Genomic DNA, 24366 nt, shown 5'->3' with positions numbered 1-24366 from the left:
TTTCCGTAATCTGAAATGTGGTTGTGTTTTGTCAAATGTCATTGACTTTTGTGAAATGGTGTTGTGTTTTGTATGTTGTGTTTTGTGAAATGTTTTTGACCCTCAGGGCCACTGTAGGGAGGAGACGTGTGTGTGTGTGTGTGTGTGTGTAAATACATGTTGAAAACTGAAAAGAATGCTATCTACAAGTGGACAAAAAGTTGTATTTTTTCATGGTCAAAGAGGATTAGAAACAAGTGGAAGTGGTCATAATTCATGCATGATTATTAAATCCCTACTGAAGCTGGCTAGTTGTGAGGACAGTGTTTTGTGAGCCTGGTGCGCCCTCTGGTGGCAGGAAGTCGGCGTTATATGTTACGTTTCCGTCTCCGGCAGACATATTGCTTACTAGAGCAAATTCTGGAAAGCTAGAAGAGAGAAAGGATTTAAAATTGCTTTATATCTTCGCGACTTGACACACTCAGACTACATAGGACACAATGGGTAAGCTTCTTGCAAACCGAGAATAAAGATATGAGTTCAGGTTGTAAAAGATTCGGCAATGTCATCCGGAGTAATGATTATGAAATCCTCATCCTGTCGCTGTTGTCCAGCTAGTCAGCTAACTCATTAGCTAGGTAGCTAGTTAGCGATGCTACGTAGTAGCGCATAATGAGTTGCGATTTTACGCTAGTAAATTTCTGTATTTTGAACTGTCAATGCACTATCTAGCCTAAGGACAACGTTTTTCATCGTTCATTAGATGGCAAACAAGGCGTACTAACATATTTTCAACCCGGAAAAACATACAGCGCCATACCTAAGCCAACTTAAGGAAACTTAGCTAATAGCTAACGCAACTACGTTAACCTAGCACCGCGTTGTACCGTCCTTTCTTAGGTGCGAAGACAGACGTTTAGTTTAGGTCTGAAGTCACTATCATTGCCACATCAATGTTGTTATGTCAAGATATCGGCGTGCTTATCGGCAAAACCCAAGTAAAATTCGCTATTTTCTCCGACTCCCGTGTTTCTTTACAATATAGGTAACGTTAGCAAGTTGTTAAAGTGCAACTGCGACGCTAGTGCTGCTTAGTGGAGATTTCAAACGTTATGTCGCTGTTTGCTCTGTGTTATTTGGTGGTTATGTCGATTGTAGCTTGGCAAGATACTTCCAACGAGTCATAAAAGTTTGTAAGTCATCAGCTATAAGGTGACACAGTTTATAAGTCATATTTGTTAGGCACAGATTTGTGTGCGCGCAGTGGCTAGCGCTAACTTTAGCTCGCCTATGTTAGCTCTGTCATTAAGGCTCATTCTTAGGACACATCGGACTGCACTGAATGTCAATACAGTTGAAAGTCGTTAGGCTTCCTCTTTGGAAAGAAATCAGCCCAAATTAATGAGTTTGTAAAGTACACGCGGAATGATAACGTGGAACATTTTTGACATCTTGCTAACATCAATGAGCAATAGCACTGGCTTATCTGACGGTGACGCTCATAAACCAGCGTGTACATGTGACACCAGGGGTCCCCATATTTTCCAGACTATTCCCGTAGAGGATTATGCTTGTTTTGTTTGTTTTGTTTTGCTTTTCGTTCGCAATTTATAGTGACATTACTGTAGGTTGCATATCTATAATGACGAATGAAAGATGAGTAGGGATAGCCTTCAACACTTAAACTGTCAAAAACCGTCCTCATTGTATGAGTCAAATGGAAGTATTACACACAGAAATGAAGCTGGACCACAATCCTCTGCTCTTTTTATTATTACAACAGGAGTCCTGTTTCTCTCTCCTTCAGGCTCCTTTAGTTGATTCATCACCAAAACAGGCTGTTGTGATTCACTTAATCTGACTTAATGTAAGGGTCAGGTTGGTACATTAAAATTGCACAAGAATTATGCTAAATAGCTATATAGACAGTGTCAGATTTATTTGCAGAGGTTGTGATACATCTGCTGTTGAGATTTCTGCCATCACTCTACAACAGAGGGTATCAAGTCCACGTCTGTTGTTTTAACATTGTGGCAGAAATCGCAGCAGCAGCTAGCCTAAAATAAATAAATAAAGCATAATCTGTCAGTATGGCTAGACACCACTGGGCATAGGCTTTTCCCCGATTTAAGTAAACAAACACTTAAACACCGCGCAGCATATTTCCTTTTGAAACTCCTTGCTGTAGGTAGGGTCCCCTCTGAAATGCCAATGGAGACATGTGCTCTCAGCAGGGCTATTTCTGTGCCATCCTGCTCAAACAGCAGTCAGTCAGCGCAGTTCGTGTACAGCAGCTAATCTAACTAACACAGTACAGAAATTAGAGCATCCAGTCGTAACCTGTAGTTTTGTGTTGTCTATGCCTGTGGCTTTACCATCTGGGCACATTACACACATGCATAAGCTTTTTATGAGACTGGTTGTGCTAATGCCCCTAAACCATAACATGACCTCAATTTGCGCCACTTGTTTCGATATTTAACCTCGGAAAGCCCCGCTGTTACGATGGCGGTGGGGGGGGCTTTTGGCACAGAAAGTTGGCACCACCCTTGCGCTGGTGGCAGGTTTCAATGTTGTTCCCCACCTCTCTTTCTCTCCTCTGAAGCCCTTGGTGACTCAGGGATCTGCCCAGTGCCCTGTTCTGTGGCATGACTGCACAAATGCTGAGAATGGGCAGTTTGTCCTGTGTGGGCATCAATTTATGCTAACTCTGCGATTTACTCCACTGAATAAATACGTTTGTTCTACCCATCAGCTGACTAGTTGATGAGGAGCTTAGCTGTGTGTGTGTATGTGTGTGCGTGCGTGCGTGCGTGGTTGTGTGATCGTGTGTGCTTTTAAACTGTGTTGTCCAGTTTTGATTAAGTTGTTTGCACAAGACTTACTGCAAGTACATACAGTTTCATCATCGTGACCTATTATTAGAGATGTTGAAGGGAAAAAATTCTTTACCACATGTTCATTTAATCTTCCTTACACATGGCATACTCAAGTTCAACTTGGATGAAGCAAAAGGCGCACAACTTTGTTTCCTACTGTCTTAATCGTGATGTCTATGGCCCTTCAGAGCCGTCAGCCAGTCCGGCCAAAGATAACTACAGGATGAACCGCTATAAGAACAAAGCACTGAACCCAGAGGAGATGAGGCGCAGGAGAGAGGAGGAGGGCATCCAACTCAGGAAACAGAAACGAGAACAACAGGTATTACACCAAACCTGTCCATCCCACTCATCAGTTGTCAGAATGTAGTCTGTGTATACTAAAAGTAGTCTTACTTGACAATGTCTCTGTTGGCTCTGCCAATTTCTTTGTCACAGCTTTTCAAGAGGAGGAACGTGGACATTCTCAATGAAGAAGAAGCTATGTTTGAGAGTCCTCTGGTGGACTCCTACCTCAGCTCCCCAGTAACAGTGAGTGTCTATTTTTCTAATGCCAGTCATACAACATAGACAAAGAGAGGCTATGGGGGGGGTTATTTTACATTACATTTCTGTTTTTGATAGATATTATCTAGCCTGTTGCAAATAGTGGATTAGTAAAGTCTGTAAAGCTGTTTAGAGTGCTTGTGCATGTATTGTTGCAGGAAGGAGTCATTACCAGAGACATGGTTGAGATGCTTTTCTCAGAGGACCCAGAGCTTCAGCTTGCCACAACACAAAAGTTCAGAAAACTACTTTCCAAAGGTATCTATTGTGGTATCTACTCTGCTTAACTGTAGGACCAGTTGTGAGATTGTTACGGACCAAACAAAATTGCTTACATCAAGTTTTAACTCTGCTCATTTCAGAGCCAAACCCACCAATTGATGAAGTTATAAACACGCCTGGAGTCGTGGAGAGGTTTGTGGAGTTCTTGAAGAAGAGTGTCAACTGCACACTACAGGTCAGTTTGTAAAAACACTCATTTACACAGTTCAGAACACCTTCTGTGCATGGAACGTGCACATAAGGTGTTCATTTCACATCTGTCAAGTGACAAATGCCGATTTAATTTGAGCCTCATGGAAAATCAGGAAGTGTTACCTGCTATGTTGGCTGCTTGAGTTTTCAAACAATGTCTTCTGCATTCCAATCAGGTAAATACGCAAACTGTGTTAGATTTTGTATCTTCAAGCATCTGTACACTCTATCTGATGATGAATAAGTCAAGCTCCACTCCACCAGCAAGTTCCTGAGAGGCCATCATTTTTTCTACTCCACACAAGGCAGTTAGGTGCAAACTCCAACACCTGAATGGATCACTAATGTAAAATGTAATGTACTTTTTTCTGTGATATTTTGTTCCCCTGCAGTTCGAAGCAGCTTGGGCACTGACCAACATAGCATCAGGCACATCCCTGCAGACAAAGACGGTGATTGAGGCTGGAGCAGTGCCAATCTTCATAGAACTACTTAACTCCGACTTTGAGGATGTCCAAGAACAGGTAACACAGTGTGTCTGGCGTTATGTGTTGTGTCCAGCTCGATTTTATTTTGTGTATATTTTGTCTTTCATACCCTGGTACCCAGTGTCAATAGATAACAAAAGCATGGTGTTTTTTTTGTTTTTCTGCAGGCTGTGTGGGCCTTGGGGAATATTGCGGGGGACAGTGCAGTGTGCAGGGACTATGTGCTGAACTGCAACATCCTTCCACCACTATTAATGTAAGCCTATCCTCGTTGCCTCCGTAGAGGCATTACTTATTCAGGCCTCAACCTTTCTGTAATAACATACAGTCTTTCTGATGCTCTCATGTACTGAGTTTTGCTTTCTTTGTCATTTCAGGCTTCTGACCAAATCCACTAGATTGACCATGACAAGGAATGCAGTGTGGGCTCTGTCAAATCTCTGTAGAGGAAAAAACCCTCCACCTGCTTTTGAAAAGGTATCACTTCCACTCATGAAGCCAACACCAAAAACACTTATAATTTTCAGCTTTTTCAGTTTTCCACATTTTCTAAAAGTGTGGCTGCCAAAACATACATAATGGTTAATACTAGTCGGAAAAAAGATCAGGTGCAGGATAAAGCCTGTATTAACTTATGAAGCCATAAGTTAACTCACTGTCTTACATTCATGCAAAAACCTTGTTGTACAGCTGAAGTGCGATTGCTGTCATTGCTAAATAAAATATTTGCAAAACATGGTTATGGACTTTCAGCTCAGCAGTTACAACAACATTCACGCCGGAGATCAAATGTTGCAGTGCTGGAAATGTGGTGTAACTTTATAGGAGTTCTTTTCTTAACTTGTTATGCTCATGAAAAAGTAATTTAATAACCTACACTCAGCAGTGCGGTTAAAAGAGGGTCGCACAGGACGGTGGGGGTACCTGTATTTATCCATTCAGACCAACAGTAAATGCTGGTTGATCCCAGTTCACAGCTGCAGTTTGTGAAGGATTTTTTAGACTAACTATTACATCACAAAAATATATATTTGAATTAGGGTCGGGTGATATATGGCGATGTGTGAGGGTAGAAGTGAGCCCACAGGTAGAGATTTGACAATACAGTTTTTGCTGCAGGAGCTACCCCTTAAGCTATATTTACACACCTTCTTTCAGAGTGTATGCACTGCTACCCTGTGGCAAAGTAAGCAAGTGGGTGTGTTGATGACATTGCACAGAGTGTAACTGCTCCGCACTCTTTTCTGCTTGTCTGTAAATTGCTTTCTACTCTCTGGTTGACATTGTGGATGCGTTCAAATACGTGTAGTATGGATCCTGTTTCTCCTCCTGCACGTGCTACCCAGGCACTACCCCTCGCCTTAACCAAGCAAAGTATTTCCACTAAGTGAGCAAGTATTCAACACATAAGAAGCAGAGTTCATATGAAAAAAGTGTTTTAAATGTCTCTGCTATATATTTGGGATGGGCAGCGTGATGTAGCAATCCAGCCTCTGAAGGTCATGTGATTTGGGCAGCAGGCCTGCTTACCATGCTCTCACATGACTTGAGAGAGACAATTGGTGGCGATAAACAACCTCTTCTGCATCTTTATTGTTCTCAGTTGGAACTTTGAAGCTTCTGCTTTGAAAGAAAGTTAGTTTTACTCTTTGGAGACTTTTTGTTTTCAACTCAAGTGTTGTCTCATGTGAGGCATGGTTATTTTCAACTATTCATTATTTAATCGACCGACTAATTACTATACTGTGATACATACTGTTACTGTGATAGAAAATTACGTATACTGTGATAGAACTTTTTGGCCTTATCGACCAGCCCTAATTTGACTCCCCTACAATCTTATAACCAGCACTGTTACGTTACTGTGTACATGCTTGAAACTTTTTTGAATTTTTTCAGTTACTAATTGGACCAAGCCCTCCTGCTGAAAAGTTTGACTTGATGTTTTTGTGTGTTTCTTGGGCATTGTTGAATTCATATTGTTCCTCATCATAAATATGCAATATGTCTGTGCTGTCTAGGTTTCACCCTGTCTGCCAGTGCTGTCTAGGCTTTTATTTAGCAGTGACCCAGACTTGCTGGCAGATGCCTGCTGGGCCCTGTCCTACCTCTCAGACGGTCCCAATGACAAGATCCAGGCTGTCATCGACTCTGGTGTGTGCAGGCGCCTCGTAGAACTACTCATGTAAGTCCAGCCGTTGTCCCCGATGTCTTCGTCACACTAGTTATGGCCTGTGAATACTTAGAGTTCTCTCTTGATTAAACCTCCCTGTCTGCAGGCACACTGACTATAAGGTGGCCTCCCCTGCCTTGAGAGCTGTAGGAAACATTGTCACTGGAGATGACATCCAAACACAGGTGAGAGTAATTTAACTTGTTTCATAGTACTGAAATGCCTGTCACAGAGAACAGCCAGATAAACTGATAGAAACTAATGCAGTATGATATATAGATGTGGAGACTGCAGGTTGTGGTGCTGTTGAATTGTATTACAGGGAGAGATGTTTTTGTTATTTCACCAACCCTGTTATATAAATGGGATGGACAAAATAATAGAAGCACCTGTCATTATAAAGCAACACAGTCAAACAGCACCACAACCTGTAGTCTCCAAATTGAGCATAAAGTTGAATCAGTATCTCTAACAACCTTCACAAAGGTAGTGTTTATTGCAGGACTGTTGCATTGGGCTGCATTAGTTTTAGCTAGGTGTTCCTTATAACGTATTATTTATTATTATAATTTTCTCATTTGAAAAGCAAAGAGGAATGCACAACACTCACCATGTATAAGGCGCACCGGATTATAACGCGCACCTTCAATGAATGGCCTATTTTAAAACTTTTTTCATATATAAGGCGCACCGCATTATAAGGAGCATAGAAAGAAACTACCGTACTGTGCGGGTTATGCATCCACTAGATCAGGGGTCGGCAACCCGCGGCTCTTTCATCCCCCTGATGCGGCTCCTGAAAATAATTAATGAGCATTAATTTAAAATGTATTTTATTTTAGTTTGTTCATTTTGCGCGCTCACAGATGACAGCTTATCCTGCGTAAAGATGCAGGTGACGGCGCAGAGGGTCTGCACATCAGCGCTGTGCGCCGTCACCTGCATCTTTACGCTGAGGTTCAGGAGCAGAAATCACATTAACCACGTTTGATTAATATTTTAATTGCCTATTATTTAGCATATATTCATATTTTTTCATTGTTTAGTGAAATAGTCATTTTATTATTCAGGTTGACAGCTGACTGCACGCGCCAGTAAAAGGATGACGGCACGCAGAGAGTGGAACGCCCTTTACACTTTTACCGCTGTTACTTTGGCCACGCCCCCAACTACAATAACCATAATTAACCAATATTGATCCATATAAAAGGCGCATCGGATTATAAGGCGCACTGTCGGTTTATGAGAAAATTAAAGGTTTTTAGGTGCGCCTTATAGTGCGGAAAATACAGTAATGAATATTTTACTCAATGCAAAAGTTTTTGGAGGACAGTTGAGAAGTGTAGTGCTGGGGCATAAGATATTTGACTGCAGAGACAGTAGTTGTAATGAGGATGAATTCATTGTGAGTTCTAGTTTAGTTTTTCTATTAAATCAGGAGACAATTTTCTAAATGGCTTGTAAGGTTTGAACCCACTCTGTCTTTGTGTATAGGTGGTGTTGAACTGCTCAGCCCTGCCCTGTCTGCTGCACCTTCTCAGCAGTGCTAAAGAGTCCATTCGCAAAGAGGCATGCTGGACCATCTCAAACATCACAGCAGGAAACCGAGCGCAAATACAGGTGACGCATTCACACCAAGCTCATAACTAAGATGGGGAAGTCTTGCAGGATACTCAGTTTACCCATGAGAAGTGAATAAATTAGTTGGGTTGGAAGGGAATAATTTTGATCATGCTTTGCCTGTGATGTGGAGTCCATTCTGATACTTGAAACAAGCTTGTTTTTTCTTTGTTCTGTTCTAAATGAAACACCTGCTTCTTTCTGGTTCAGCCATGTCCTACTATGTCCTACTGCTGACTGAGACACTACCCTTTCTTTATAGTCTGTGATGATTTATTATATCAGAGATGTAGTAAATATTTGTTGCATTTTCAGGCCTTTTGCACATTCTAGCATGTTCATATCTATAAAATAGCATTGATACATTACTACAGTGAGGGAAAGTGTGCACTGTAGTACACTGTCAGTAATAAGCTCATTAATTTTTCATGGTACCCCACTATCTGACATTTTCCTCCAGTAATCCTTCCCAGCCATGGCAGCAGAAAATTTAATTTAGGTGCCATATTGTCTTGTAATAATGACATAAATGTCAACATTGATGCCACTGTAATAATGTGAGAGGATCACAAATGGTGGTTTCATTTTATCTATGATCGTCTAATCGAAAGACTTAGCAATGTGGCATTGCATTTGATGCTTGACTTACACGGACTGAACACATCAATGAAAGTGTAACTAAAATGTACAAGAGCATTGCCGTTACCAGGACATCTTCTAGATATGTAACAATAAACCCTCTGAACCAAGTAATCCCAGCTTTACCATGAGTACTGTCCTGTCATTTGGTCATCTGCAGTTTGGAAAGATTTAAGATCAATGGCTGTATTGACCAAATTGCACGACGGACAGGAGTCATATAACCAGGCTAGATTATCCAGTAATCACTGTTTTGTTTTGTTTTTTTTCTGTTTGTTTTTTAACCGGGAAAATCTGCTGAAGTTCAACATATTTAAGTCTCTCCTGTCATAATGTCCTGTGAAAAATAATTCCTGAGTTAGATGTGTAAATATTACATATCCTGGCTCCAGGCGCTGTTTCCCCAGCTGCTTCTCTGATGACCGCCCTCTCTCTCACTCCTCTCCCGAATCTGTGATTCAAGTGTTTATTTCAACCAACCAGAATCAGTGATGATTGTTAGAACAGTCAAAAGACAACCCAAGAAGGTTTTGACGAGTTTCATTTTGTTGTAGTTGCACTTGAATAAGGTTATTTTTGCGATGATAAAATTGGTGTTTCTTTGAATGGAGTCTGGTGGCTTTGGCCAGAGTGATAAAACAGCAGTTTCTGGTAAACCAACTGGATGTTAGACTTTAACAAGAAGGTATCTTTGTAGGGATACTTTTCCTAATGTTGTCAGATACGTAACAATCTGAGCCTGTCAGTGGCAAAAACAAACACTTCATTGACGTCATTGCTCAAACACCCGTGCTGATTAAACTGCATCATTTTGTGGCTGCCAGCTGCTGCGCTCTCGCTCAATACTGAAAAAATTAAAAAATTGTTGACTCCATTAGTCACTTGGAGACAAAAACAAGGGAGAGCAGAGTCTATAATCAGATCATGTGTGACCAGAATTCCTCCCATTTGTCCTGGACATTGAAATCTTCAGGACATGCGGACCTGCACAGCTGCACACACACAATGTCACTTTCATTGACTGGAAATAGGACATTATTTTATTTGTTTATTTTGTGTAGGTATGTTGATTTCTTTGAAAGGCGTTTATGTTGATATTAACATACAAGTGGTGTGTCTCTTCTATTGGTTTTCCTGCTTATGGATGCAAAAATAGATATTTGAATCGTTTGAACCAATGTGCTTTCATTTTTGCTCAATTTTAACAGTCCCAGTCCCTGCAAACTTACTTCAGCGCACTGGCTTGCCTTGTACTTCAACCAAAAAACAATTTGTCTTCTTTCATTTTCTTTTGGGAATTCCATTTATCACAGTCCACACCAGCCCACAATACAATATCTGACATGAGATGGGCTTTACCCTTTCATTTACCACATTCTTGATCACTGGGTTTGAGTTCTGTGCAAGTCGCAATGGTAAAGATGTCATAACTATGTTGAAGTTTCTTTTTGAGACATGCCAGTGATTTCATATTTTATCTGTCCCACAGACGGTAATTGATGCCAACATTTTCCCAGTGCTTATTGACATTCTACAGAAGGCCGAGTTCAGGACCAGGAAAGAGGCAGCCTGGGCCATCACAAATGCCACCTCTGGAGGAACACCAGAACAGATCAGGTCAGATTTACAGTAAATAAACTGCAGTAGGCTGTAGTATAGAGCTGCAAAGATTAATCCATTAATTCGTTGAAAGAAAATGAATAAGCAACTGTTTTGATAGTCGATTAATTGTTTTGGTCATTTTTCAAGCACAAATGTCAAACACTTGCTTGTTCCAGCAAATGTATCTTAGTATCTTAAGTAATTTAAGTAAATGAAGAGTCTTTAAGTTTAGGAAATTGTGATGAGCTCATGAACCAGCTTTAAAAGTTACACATTTTCTTTTTAAGTACGTGCTGTGTGGTGGATCAAATTTATGCTGATATGAAGAGTGCTTCAGGTAGATTTTGAAAAGTAGCTGATAAATATTCTTCAGTGACAGTCTACATTAACATGTAAGAAAAGAAATGTTAAATTGTTACATTGAGAACAGAATTTGGTGTGGTGGTAGGTGGTAGAATGAGTGTTTGATTTGGTCAGCACCCCCCATATTTAAATGTATGTTTATTTCATGAACAACAAACATTTGTTTATTGTATTTAAAACACACATTAAGAATCAAATCTTAAAATGTGTGCATGTGTGCCTGTTTGCATATAGATATCTGGTGAACCTGGGCTGCATTAAGCCGCTGTGCGATCTGCTGACGGTGATGGACTCTAAGATCGTTCAGGTCGCTCTCAACGGGCTGGAGAACATCCTGCGGCTAGGCGAGCAGGAGGCCAAGCAGGAGAACAACGGCACTGGAGTTAATCCATACTGCAGCCTCATTGAAGAAGCCTATGGTACTAGACATGATGTCCACACAAACACAGGCATACTGAAACTCCATATGATGTAGAGATGATATACTGTATATCATACAACAAAGGGCTCGAAGCCCATCACATTCATGTTTTGTTTAAGAAATGTCATCTGCAAAATAGCATCATATTGGACATAGACAACAGTGGGGCTAAAGTCAAGACTTTATTTTATACCGTAAGTTGAAGAATACAAACAAGTTTTATCCCTTTTTTTATTGTACAGAATATGCAAAACTACTAAAATGCTGCCTAAACAAGATGTAGTTAAAGGTTTCCTGATTAAAATCAAACAATAAGTGAATTAAAATAACTAAAACAGACACATTCCAGTCTGTGCTCATGAAGTGTTGAGGTTTGTTACCCAGTCCTAGAAAGCAGTGAGTGGCTTTATCTTTTTTTCTTTTTATCGTGAAAGTTTCATTTCTGGCTGATAAGTTGCAAAAAGACTTTGATCTGACACTGGTTGTTTTTCCAGGACTTGACAAGATAGAGTTCCTGCAGAGCCACGACAACCAGGAGATCTACCAGAAGGCCTTCGACCTAATCGAGCACTACTTCGGGGTGGAGGACGAGGACAACAGTCTAGCCCCTCAGGTGGACCAAGCCAACCAGCAGTTCCTTTTCCCCCAACAGGAGGCCCCCATGGAGGGCTTCCAGCTATAAGTCAGCACCCCTCCCCTCTAAAATACACCTTTTACCCCCTCCATACCTCCCCATATCATGGAGGGCCCCTAGATGCCTGAGTCATACCTTTATACCCGCTTTCCTGATCTGCCACTAGCCCCCAACCTATACAATCACCACAAACACCCCCCCCATTGTGGGAAAGTTAAAACTGTCCCACTCTCAAGCCTAAAAATGCCTCCATTTCTTCATTCTCTCCTCAAGCGGCGGACTGACTTCTTGCAGGGCGGGCTCATGTGTTACCTGGCCAGAGTGAGCACGCCACACAAACTCCATTACGCTTAGAAGAGGAAGTGATCACCTCTCAGCCCAGGTGTGAGTCTGCCCTGGCTTAAAACGCACACACAGACATCTTCCTGCCATTTGATAGCTCTCAGATTCTCTCATTGGCAGTATCGATGGTTTGTTGGTTAATATCTTTATATACACTTTACTTTCTTTTCCAATGGGACATTCCTATATTCAGGATTAACCACGCATCCCCATACACAGTCCACCGACTGGGCTGTATGAGGTGATATATGCCTAGCTCTTGATGTCAGTTTGACTTAGTGCAATTCAAAGAAAAACTTCCCTTTTTGCTTTATGATTATTTTTCCCAAACCCTTATTTATCTGACTTTTTAAGTGCTTGTGTTTTATTTTCTTTTTCTTGATTGGCTTAGGGCTGGTCTGCTGATGGGGAAAAAAAACATCTGTATAGGAGAGGGTTCAGAGGTATAAATGTCAAAGCCAAGGGCTTTCTACTGCCCTGAGTCAGATGCCCAAGCCAGTTTTTTTTTTTTTCTTTTTCCATCTATCAACATTTTTTTTTTTTTTTGGGACAATTTTCAGGGGGGTGGGAAGAAGTGTACAAATTTAGAAAACTACCTGAACTTAGGAAAGGCTCTGAATGAGGTATTTGAAAAGGGATCGGGTTTCCTGAGGATGTGCGTAATGATCTAGAAAAAATAAACGAGGGTGGTATAGTTAGAGATCCAATGTTCGTCGTGTGCTGTGTTATTAATGACAAAATATTTGAATTATGAAGTGATCTAACTATTAAACAAGGCTTAGCTGGGGGTTTAGGGGGAAAGAGCGGGCGGCGGCAGCAGCAAACCAGACATATTTTTATATTGAAATGAATTCAGGGAATTCAGATGTTTAAAGTTGGGTGAAATACCCCTTGCGGTAGAGACACGACATGGGACTCATCAGTCCTCGTTGGGATTTTCTGATTTCATTGGAGCCCAGTGTAAACGGGTTGCTGCTGGTTAGCTAGGCCCTGTGCCTCTCCCCCTCCCCAGATGTATGTGGTAGGGATTTTGCATGGTGTTATATTACCCTGCCTGCAGTCACTGAGTATCCCTGGCCAAACACAGACAGTTGGCACAGAGAGATGGAGAGCAGTGTGAAGAAAAACTGAGGCACATTGCTGTACTCTGCTCAGCGCTGGCATGAAAAAGCAGGAAGTGGGCCGCAACTAATTGGTTTGGTGATGTTAACAGTGCTAGTGTAGTGGCGGTGGTGGTGTTTTGTATAGTGGTAGAGTTGATATATAACCTATGGCATTCTATATCATCATTTTTGAGGAATGGGAAGGACAACTGTTAGTGATTATGCATGGGTCCATTGTGATTCGTAGGTATTGATGTAAATAGCCTATCCTCTGCCGGGCTAGGAAAGCCTCACCGCTTCTTTGTCCCCTCGTGGGTCTGATAACGACCAGAGTTTGGCCAGGGATATGTGTCAGACAAGTGACGAGCCTAACTGCGACAAAAAATTCAAGTATAAACATATATTTGAATTTTTATGTATTTGCATTATATATAATATATATTTGCGCACACTTCATGCACACTTGCATACAACACCAGCAGACACTGTACACACACTTCACACAGATGAGTGGCTAGTAGCAAGTGAAATAGTTTCCAGTCTATGGAATGAAAAAAGTTATATTCTTTCATTTTATGTTGAAGTTTGGCTTTTCTCCAAGTGTGAAATTTGCCATTTTGGCTGTTTGTTTTTTTTTTTTTGTTTTGTTTTGTTTTGTTTGAGAGCACTTGGTATATTTTCTTTCTTTATGAAAATGTTTCCCTTGGTTCAGTTTTAATTAAGATTGTTTTTCCTTTCAATTGAGACCATGAAAACACGTGTTCCTGGACTTCCAAAGTGATTCGGAGCTCACATGGGTTTTACGGAAACTTTTTTTTTTTGTTTGTTTCTAGCCACATGACTTATGATGGTTTAAATTAGCCCTACAAACCATGACCCCGGATCAGCTCCGGCCGTGACAGAAGCTGGTCTTGGATCGGGGTTGAGGCTTTGTGGATGGAGCAGAACTGTGGTTGTGTGATGTTTGACTGACAGGCACTGTGTGAAGAAGCGGTTGATTGACTCTATGACTATGTCCCCATCAAGAGTCTCCAAGCCCCTGTTCTGTGGATTACTGAAGCAGCCCTAACATGAAGTCATGGAACTGCGAACAAAATTATGTTGCTCTTAACAAAAAAAAATGATGGATCAGTCTGTTTAATATTGTGTATATTTGGAAATACAATTTCATCAAATAGGGTTTTTTTTATCTTTTATATAAGAAGACTTCTTTTTGAATGGACAGACTTAGATTTTGCCATTTGGTTTATTTCAGTATTATATTTTTACATACGCCTTTAACTTCCTCTGTCGCTGCAGAATATTACGACATGCAGGGGTTTAAGCATTAATCAACGGGGAGCATTTGTTAGCGAGGCGCTCTGTTTTTGCTTCTCGAGCTTGAGACGTTATCCACAGAACACGTGTGCTCCTAGAAGACATGAGAGTTGAAATCATGAATAATTGAGCATCAAGAACTTATCTCTACATGACAGAGACGTGTAGAGCAGCATTTATATCTGAAGTCTTCGTGGCCAGCTCTGTGCTTGGCCCTACAAATAATGCCAGAATTGCAAGGTTAAAAAAAAAAAAAGGAATCCGTGCATCAACCAGGAAAAATATTTATATTTCTGAAGAACGAAAATGCACTCCTATTCACAAAAGTGCCAATCTGACCAACAAAGACTGGAGGTTCTTATGTATCTGTCTTTGACTTACAGATTATTTTTCTTTATATCTTTTTATTTACTTGAATGTGCACACATTTTGTGCAGAACATTGCTGCTCTATTTTCCTTATCTTTAAAGATACCTTATTTGCCATTGTTTCTTTGGAAAAGTGGCATTCTTTACTGTGGGCACCTAAATGCTGGGGGGAGGGGCAGGGGGAGGGAGGGGGGTCACTTAATTATTTGCATAAAACTGGTCTCTCCAGCTGCCTGTTGTCCATTGGTGTGATGGTTCCCACTATTGCAGTCTTCTAAAGGTTTTCACTGTGCATTGCTAAGGTGCAAACGTTTTGGAATCAAAGACTTGATTTCATGTGGCGGAAACAGTAGAGAATCGTTTTCGGCGTATTCTTGAGGTCACGGCCTGTAGCCAGTCCCTCTGCAAAAAGAAACTGTGCTGATCGAGACATTCGAGTACTTGGATGTGGCTAATGATTGCAAATTGAGGAAATGTAAGTGACTATCATAGCAGACAATTGTAGGTACTAACCTTATTGTCATAGTTTACCAAAGTTTTGTCATCCTGAAGGCTGGTTGAAATTAATTACTGGATGTTTTTTCAATAGATGATGTAATTGGCTTGTGTTGACCCAGTCAGTATGACTGAGAGATTCCTTCAGGCCATTTAAAACTTGCTTCTTTTCATTAGAAGCTGCAATAGCTCAAGTTCCTCTCCTCTCAGTTTTATTTTTTCTCAAGTTGAAGTACTGTTTAGGGAGCTAGGGAAAGTAGGCAAATTAATCCAGAAGACTGCAATAAATATTGTCCAAAATCCGGCACCCCAGAGGCAAAGATCCACCTACAAACTGCTCTCACAGGTGACACTCCTTCCACTGGGTGGAGCTAACAGAGGCAACTACTTGACATTTTTCTAAGATGAAATCTGGGATTCAGAAATTGTGCAGTGATTTACATTAAAAAGTATTATAAGTTAAACTATATGTATGTTCTGATACATTGACAGGGATTCAGATGCAATTCTAATCACTTCTGAGAAGTGGAGAAAAAGCCTCATTAGAACACGTCACAGGAAAAAAAAAAAATCAACAAAATAGGAGGTGAGGATACAAGCCTTTTCTGCTTTTCTTGATCTTTTTCCTGATCAGGATATTCTGGACTATATTTTTGGATAATTGTGTTTAGAGTAAAAGTTTGTCCTAGTCAGGCTGCATGATCAGGAACCTTGCTATCTATAGGGGAATGAACAGACGTCACTAAATATCTCAAATCTGACTTGTCTTCCGTCCTAGAAGGTGTTCATGTCTATATCAAAATCGAAAGCCATGCTTGGCTTGGTCAAGTAATGTGGTCTACGCTACAAATGTTTACAATGCTACATGTTTGTAAAATACTTTTCATATGCCATCACTGACCAGTCCTGATGTATTCTCTGCTCTGGTCTTCTCATTTCTTTTACATGTATTTATTTTCTCTATTCTTGTTAATGATTTTTCATTTGCTCAAAATTACCCATCTTCAACTGTGACTTGACTTGACTTTACCGACGGTATGAATGAGTGACGAGAAACTAATACACTTCAACTGAACATGACACACAAACATGAACATGAAAAAAAAATACATACAGGAAACAGCAACAATATTAAAAATGTAAAGAAAATATATTGAATTTAAAATTGTTCAGTGGAAATACTGTACAAAACAAATAAAGTTATGTTGCAACCCTTTAACGCAAATGTTTCTTCTTTAATCCCTGCAACTGGGTTTACTTAAGGTGGGCACCTCCTTGTATATACATTTAGCCTGGGAAGATTAGGAAACATATCCATCAAACAGCAACATGAAAAAATATGTAGACAGTTTCTGAGTTATTCTGCTTTTCTCATTTCTCATTTCATGGGAGATATGTCCCACATTGTGTAAGATTTTAAAATGATTAGAAATGCCTCACATTGGGTTTCCCTGAATGACTGAACATCATTAAGCAATCTAGCATGGGTGTCTTTTCCAGTGTTCTATTTGATGAACATTTAGTAGGAAGTCTATCTGGATCCTGGTATCAAGTCAGTCAGGAAAGCCTTCATTGAAATATTACCTTAGTGTGCTGTGAACGTTCACTTCAAATGCTTAACAAATAATATTTATAATATTTAAAATGTATTTTGTTTAGATTTTTAATTTATGTAGTGCATCTTAGACAGTGCCATTTTGTAGATTTTAAGATGTAATGAAGTTTAGGCTGACATCAAACAATGCATTTTATTTATTTTTTTTTGCACTGAGCCACACTGAAGTTTGGATTTTCTGCAACACACGGTTTGTAATTTGTCAATCCGGTAGATGGCGGCAAAGTATCCTGCTGGGCAGTAAACCGCCGGTAGAAGTGTAAGGAAAAAGAAGAAGAAGAAGGCAAAGTTATGACCGGAAGTATTTTTTTTTCTGTCTCACGCTGTTGAGGAAACCTGCAGTTCACAGGCACAGTAGCTATTTCCTCATTGAGTTTGAAGGTAAACAATTGCCTAAAATCTGAGAAGACGAGTTATAATTTATAAAGAAGTGCACTTGTAGTCTAACTATGTTTTTAGATGTCCGTGTCCTTTATGCATAAGCTAACACTGATTAACTGGTAGCCGTGCCAGTTAATTTAGCTGCATCTGGCAGCTAGCAATTGTTAGCATGTGCTAGCCAACGTAATGTGAAAGCTCGATAGCAAGTGGTAAAGCGAAAGCTAGTGAGGACAGGGCACAGTTGATGAGGAATGTAGCTAAACTTTCCCATACGACCTCTGAGTCCACACGCCAAGCAAAAACTAGTAGCATGAACGTATGTACACGTAGTGCTTCTGTAACGAGTAACATAAGGATAGGTTAACTAACGGTAACTAACCTAACTTGCAGATGGGTGTCACAAAATTTCATTCACGTTAGCTACGTTCTGCCGCGGAAGAAGATAGCTAAGCTAGCATCATTAATTTCATGTTTATTTAAAGGTCAGTTTGATGATTCAGTTGCTGTTTTACGTGAGGCTGTCTCCTTACAACTCATTCTCTTTTGGCCTAGAAAAGATGTTTATGGTCTTTAATTTTTCACTGAGCCATTTGGATTGAAAGTAGTGAAATAGCTTAAGTGTGAAGGAGTTCCGATTTTGGGATTGGACCTCTGTGTCATTGCCAGTGTGCCAGGTATTACAGGTTTTTCTACTTGTACCAGATACCAGAGATGAAAAAACAAGATACGGAAGAGTGTGCCAACCAGGCCAGTGATGATGCTCCACCTGCAGCAGGAGGGATGGAGTCACCTGCAGCTGCTAAAGACAGCTTGGACAGTAACAGCCCCAAAGAGTCTGAACCACAGACGCCACAGACAGACACACCTCCACAGAGCAACAAGGCAGGAAGTGATGGTAAAGTTTTAATTTAAAACTTAATATCGCATTGTGTTTCATCAGTCATTTGTCATTTTTGAAGTTGTTGCAGAGGTCGTGTCAGTCCCTTTCAGTGAGACTAATGGTTGAAGAGCATGATGGCAGTATAACACATCTTAACTTTAGAGTTAGTGGTTTCTGATATTCTCATATTGACAGTTGTGGGGGTTTTTAAGAGATGAAACTTTTTTTGTTCTGATTAACAGTAGCAATGTTGTCACGATACTAGAATATTAAACATTGATACAATAGTAGTATAAAAAAAACAATACTGCCAGTACCACAGTCTGAAAAGAAGAAAAGAAAAAAAAGTCCACACACAAAATAGGGTGTTTTTTTCTTTTTCTTTTTTTAAAATTAATTCCTGGTACAGCAAAAGTCACCGAACACATCCCAACACATTTGTAAAATGTACGGTTGATGAGCACTTAATTTTCTTCCCAGTTGTTTGATCTGTGTAGGCTTGGGTTGATAATCTGTAGTATATATTTTTTTATAGCTTAGGTTTTTTCAGTCCTATTGAATGTACATTTATCTAGAATTGTATCATTTTAAACACGTGGTATCAAAAAAGTATAGATCATCTTGACAGCCTTAAAGTTTGGAGAAAAAAGCACATCTAATATATGACCAGGAGTTAGAAATGCAGGATGTATTGACACTGGCCGTCTCGAATCCCAAGGTTTGTGTCATGAGATACTTTATATAGTTCACATCTTTCTCTAGAGTACAAGAAATCACAAGATCCTGCCTTCTTTGGTTTTCCCCTCCACTGTGTGTAGTCGCAGAGGCAGCACGGTCTCAGTGTGACATGGCTGAGGAACTGAGCCGGCAGCTGGAGGACATCCTCAGCACCTACTGTCGAGAAAGCATCTCAGACGATGCCAGCACCCTGCCCAACGGCCAGTCACACAGCCCAGAGCTCAATGGCCTGACCAGGGAGGATGACAAACCAGAAGAGTTGATGGAGCAAACAACGGGGGTGGAGAAGGAGCAGAAGAAGACTCAGGAGAAGAAGAAAGTGAAGGGTCTGGGTAAGGAGTCATTTACTTTTTTTGTATACAGAGACAAAAAAAACAACATTAGAATTATTGCATATTTTAAACAGTTAAGTTTACTAAATCAACTAATCACTAGCTTGATTGAATTTTCTAGCAGGCTCTCTGATCCTGTCCTGTCTGTTTTCTTTGTTTATGCAGGCAAAGAGATCACTCTTCTCATGCAGACTCTGAACACATTGAGCACCCCGGAGGAAAAGCTTGCAGGCCTCTGTAAGAAGTATGCCGAACTGGTGAGTGTTTCCCACAAATGGGATTCCATTTTATCCTAAAGTCTAGCCTGTCGAACTACATTTTATCTTGATGTTTTTAAAAGTAAATTAAGCATATCTAGCATGCATATAAATTAAAAGGAATTTACTTCCCTCTGCTCTAATTCAGTAGTTAAGGAAAATTATTCTCTGTGGAATAATCTTTACCAAATGACAAAACTTGTACGTGTAGACTCTCAGACATTGCTTTGGTTTTCTTATTTTATTCAGTCAGCTTGGGAGTCTGTCAGTCTCACCACATAGTGAGGGAATAAAACACCTCAGACTTTACAAGTGTCTGATAAAAGTGTCTTAAAGCTGATGCAAAGTCACCTGGTGGTTTCTGTGTCGGGTCAGAATGAAAATTGAAAGACAGCCCAGGGAACATACATTTAGTGCTGCAAAGTGTTTTAAAGATGCATAAAAAACCCTTTGAATCACATATATAATTACTGTCTGGTTCAGTAGTTTCTGTAGAAATGACCACACACTGTTTTGTTGGATGATATACATTCTGCACTGCATATTCTAAAATGGGTGACCTAAATACACTGAACGTTATGAGTGAATGTCAATGAACGTGTCTGTTGTGTCTGCTGACTTCAAAATGTGACATTCTGGTTAATAAAAGAAGAAATGCACCTGTGTGACTCTGGGTTAGCACACAGAGTTGGTCTGCTGGACCTATATGCAAACATGGAGCAGAGTTCAGGGTGATGCAGCAACCTTTGTCAAACAGACACAGACTGGTGCAGTGCAGAGCTCTGTCCTATGACCTCAATACATGCGAGGGTGTTCTGTTGCATTTTGCAGCACTAACGCTGACCTCAGATGATGCACTGGGGCTGTGTATGCTGTAGGAAGGTTTTATATCCACCGTGTGTGTGTGTTTGTGCATGTACGTTTACCAGACAGTCTTTATTCAGATGTGTGTGAGCTTGAGAAAGCTGACGTGTGTTGTTATTGGCTGAAGGAAGAAAAACCTCCACAATATAATTTACATGGCAGCTGAAAGATAAGTTGTTTCAGCATTAAGTATACACATGCTATAGTAATATTACATTATATGTTTGAAGTGATTATTAGAAAACAAAGTAGTTTGATACATACAATATTAGTGTTAGCGTTTGAATAGTAATGAAATCAGTTATCCTGCATTGATGAGTATGTATGATTCCAAACAGATCAATAAATTTCAACCTTAAACCATGCATGTAATCAACAAACCAGTCATCAGCCGGCGATGTAACGTCAGTCTTATTTTGACTTTTCAAAATGTATTTGTGTGTTTGTGACAGCTGGAAGAGCACCGCAACACCCAGAAGCAAATGCGAGTGCTGCAGAAGAAGCAGAACCAGCTGGTCCAGGAGAAAGACAACCTGAGGAATGAACACAGCAAGGCCATCCTGGCCCGCAGCAAGCTGGAGAGTCTGTGCAGGGAGCTGCAGAGACACAACCGCACACTCAAGGTACGAATCATCGATACAGACTCAGAACTGCTGCCCTGATTTGATAAATGTTGTCCTGAACCAAAGCTTCTCTAGTTTCTGTGTATTTAGCAGTTTATTTTAATGTGGTCTTTAATGAGTCTCTGACCCCTCACATTAGCTGCCTCATCTCTTTTGTGGAGAATACAGGGATTTTACTAAGGATCGGTTCAAAAAAAGAATATGTAGAAGCAGTGAAATATCTGTCTGTGAATTACTGGCCAGAAGGTATCTCTTTAAGATTCACGAAAGCAGGCAACACGACATAAACGTCCCTTTGTTACATTATCATGTTCCACTTCTTCCCTCCACAGGAGGAAGGGATGCAAAGAACGCGTCTGGAGGAGGAGAAAAGGAAGGAAGTGACCTCCCATTTCCAGGTGACACTGAACGACATCCAGGCTCAGATGGAGCAGCACAACGAGAGGAACGCCAGTCTGCGACAAGAGAACACAGAGCTGGCTGAGAAACTGAAGAAGCTCTATGAACAGTACAAACTACGAGAAGAGGTGCGTGGGCTGCTTTTTCCACAGCTGTTTGTTGTAAGGGCAAAATGTGAGTTTAGCTTGCCAACTGCTAGTGGAGTGTCTATAAATCACAATCTTGTGAATTGACCACCATTTTTGCAGGCTGTGTAACAGGCATTTTCTTTCTCTGACCTTGTGAAACCCCCACCAGCACATAGACAAAGTGGTGAAGCACAAAGACCTGCAGCAGCAGCTGGTGGACGCCAAGCTGCACCAGGCTCAGGAGCTGCTGAAGGAGTCGGAGGAACGCCACGACAGAGAGAAAGAATTTGTAATTATACACTTAACGGGCAACATCGAGTTTAGTCCTGTTGTTCCACACAAATCCTACAATTGTTTTTCTCTTTCCTTCATCTTGTCAGCTGCTGAAAGAAGCAGTGGAGTCTCAGAGGATGTGTGAGCTGATGAAGCAGCAGGAAGTTCACCTCAAACAGCAGGTTTCCCAGCAGTCTTTACGCTTCACCTTCTATAGCTCAGCTGTGAGTGACTAAACTGTGAAAATGTTGCAACAAGCGTCTTTATATGATCAAACCTGTGTTTTTCCAGCTGTCACTCTACACAGAGAAGTTTGAGGAGTTTCAGACCACTTTGTCCAAGAGCAACGAGGTCTTCACCACCTTCAAACAGGAGATGGAGAAGGTGAGATGTCTGTGTTACTGTGTGAGTGTAAGACAGAAGAGGAGGAGGAGGAGGAGGAGGAACTCTATTTCTTCTACTCTGTTGACTTGTGTCCTTTGTGTTACAGATGACTAAAAAGATCAAAAAGCTGGAAAAGGAGACGGCCATGTATCGGTCCAGGTGGGAGAGCAGCAACAAAGCTCTTTTGGAGATGGCAGAGGAGGTAAAGCAGCTTTTTGGTTTTATTGTCAAAGCTCTGACCAAAAAAAGCTTGACCCTGAATAAAACCGGTTTAGTACCGTTTGGGGCACTTTGATTCCTGTCTTCCTGCGTCTCGTGGACTGTCCTCACCAACAACAAATGAGCTCTTATGTTTGAAGACTATACAAAAAATGTAAAAACCACTTAAAACAACAAGGTGTAGATGGCTAGAACACTGTCTGTGTTTTTAATTTAGATATAGTTATTCAGTTCAACTGAAGCCATCTATTTCATCTTTCCGTCTACAGAAATCTGTGCGGGACCGTGAGTTTGAGGCTCTTCAGGGTAAAGTCCAGCGACTCGAGAAGCTGCGGCGGGCTCTAAAAGTCGAACGCAACGAGCTCAACAAGAAGGTTCAGAACCTCAGTGATCCTCACAGCGGCACTGCAGGAGCCCCCACCTCCGACCCAGGGACCGATTCCCCCTCTCCACCACCTACAGACTCTTTGCTGGAGACCAGCAGCCACCCAGCCCCAGACACCACCCCCTGCTCCCAGTCCTGCCACTGTGACGCAGAACTGGACACAGACGCCCTACTAGAGGGGGCGACGGCTCTGCCCATCGCCGCACAGGAATGAAACAAACGCTGCTCCCCGTCTCCTCTCTCCCCTCCAGCATCACGCCTCCAAACAAAGAGCCACCAGCCTGCAAGCCATCACTCCTCTGCTGGATGAAGCGGACGTCCCACACTGTTCCAGAAGCAGAAGCAGATCAGATAGCAAGGTGAACTTGTGTCCTCCCAGCATGCTCTGCAGGCTTTCAAAGGCGATGGGAAGATTGTGCCTCATCTGTCGGTCCATTTACATGCACACCATAACTCAGTTACTGTGAATAACCCGGTTAATTTAATAGATTGATTAAAGGGTTCATAATAATTTCCACAATAATCAGATTTTCATGATTATTTTTGTTTTGTTTTTCAAGTTAGTAGATAATTAAATTTATTAGTCTGAAAATTACCCCATTGGTGACACTCCAGAAAGCATGCTACAGCTTCACATGCTGCTGTTTGGAAACCTGGATTTCAGTCCACAACCTCTCTGGCATATGCACTGATTCAAAATCCAGCTCTGTTACACCTGCTCCGACTTAAACCTTGACTTGACAAAGACGGCCCTGTTTACACGATAGCTGCAACGATCTGTGATAAGGATTATTAGTGTGCATGTAAATGCACAGACTGCCTCTGTGTCGTGCTGCTTTACTACACATTCCCTGTTTTGACTGGCATCAAACACAGACCAGTTTGGCGAGATCAATAACAGTGCTGCTTGGGATGACACAAGACAAACAGGTGTATGGCAAGAGGAGTCATCAGAGATTGACTGATTGTGTGTGTGTGTGTGTGTGTGTGTGTGTGTGTGTGTGTGTGTGTGGTTTGGGGGGGGGGGGGGGGGCTGCTCTGTCTGTCTCAAGTGCATCTTTAGTGTCTTTGTGGTTGGAAGGGGTTTGATTCACAGCTTGCAGTATCCTGAAGGCCACTTTTAGTAACTTAATGTTTCTTTCAGGTGAAGTTTTAACACAGATGTCAAACATTATTTCTTTGACTCATCCAATTCTCCAATGACATAAAATAAAATAGAATTCTGTGTAATGCTTGAAGGACAGTTCACATTCTGACTTTTTGCTCTTGTACTGCTCAAATGTTCAGAACACTTAACAATATTTGTGTCAGCAGAGTTTTTGGTTGTAGACTAAATGTCCCTTTGTTTTCTTGTTTGCATCATATGGCTTCTTTTGTGCAGTGTTTGATTTTGTGGTCTGTATTTATTGTTTGAAGCATAATCTCTGATATTGAAATGTATGTAT

The 24366-nt window shown here is 41.0% G+C and overlaps 2 protein-coding genes across 2 annotated transcripts; both read left to right on the top strand.

Moving 5' to 3' along the window:
- Positions 1-366: 366 nt before the first annotated feature.
- kpna6 (karyopherin alpha 6 (importin alpha 7)) lies at positions 367-16079 on the top strand. Its single transcript, XM_041954934.1, has 14 exons — positions 367-483; positions 3047-3180; positions 3297-3389; positions 3563-3662; positions 3767-3861; positions 4271-4402; positions 4534-4622; positions 4744-4843; positions 6388-6551; positions 6646-6724; positions 8034-8159; positions 10288-10415; positions 10998-11182; positions 11679-16079. Exons 1-14 carry the CDS (start codon positions 480-482, stop codon positions 11864-11866), a joined length of 1617 nt encoding a protein of 538 aa, XP_041810868.1. The 5' UTR covers positions 367-479; the 3' UTR covers positions 11867-16079.
- Positions 16080-17377: 1298 nt separating this feature from the next.
- On the top strand, positions 17378-23926 carry txlna (taxilin alpha). Its single transcript, XM_041955127.1, has 11 exons — positions 17378-17439; positions 18142-18334; positions 19138-19389; positions 19555-19646; positions 20963-21133; positions 21466-21660; positions 21830-21949; positions 22041-22115; positions 22225-22317; positions 22424-22519; positions 22806-23926. The coding sequence occupies exons 2-11, from the start codon at positions 18151-18153 to the stop codon at positions 23133-23135; spliced, it is 1608 nt and encodes a 535-aa protein (XP_041811061.1). The 5' UTR covers positions 17378-17439; positions 18142-18150; the 3' UTR covers positions 23136-23926.
- The last annotated feature ends 440 nt before the right edge of the window (positions 23927-24366 follow it).

This window comes from Chelmon rostratus, chromosome 16, assembly GCF_017976325.1.
Source record: "Chelmon rostratus isolate fCheRos1 chromosome 16, fCheRos1.pri, whole genome shotgun sequence".
NCBI classification, from domain to species: domain Eukaryota; kingdom Metazoa; phylum Chordata; class Actinopteri; order Chaetodontiformes; family Chaetodontidae; genus Chelmon; species Chelmon rostratus.
The sequence above is the reverse complement of the archived record's forward strand: the minus strand, read 5'-3'. Positions and strand labels throughout refer to the sequence as shown.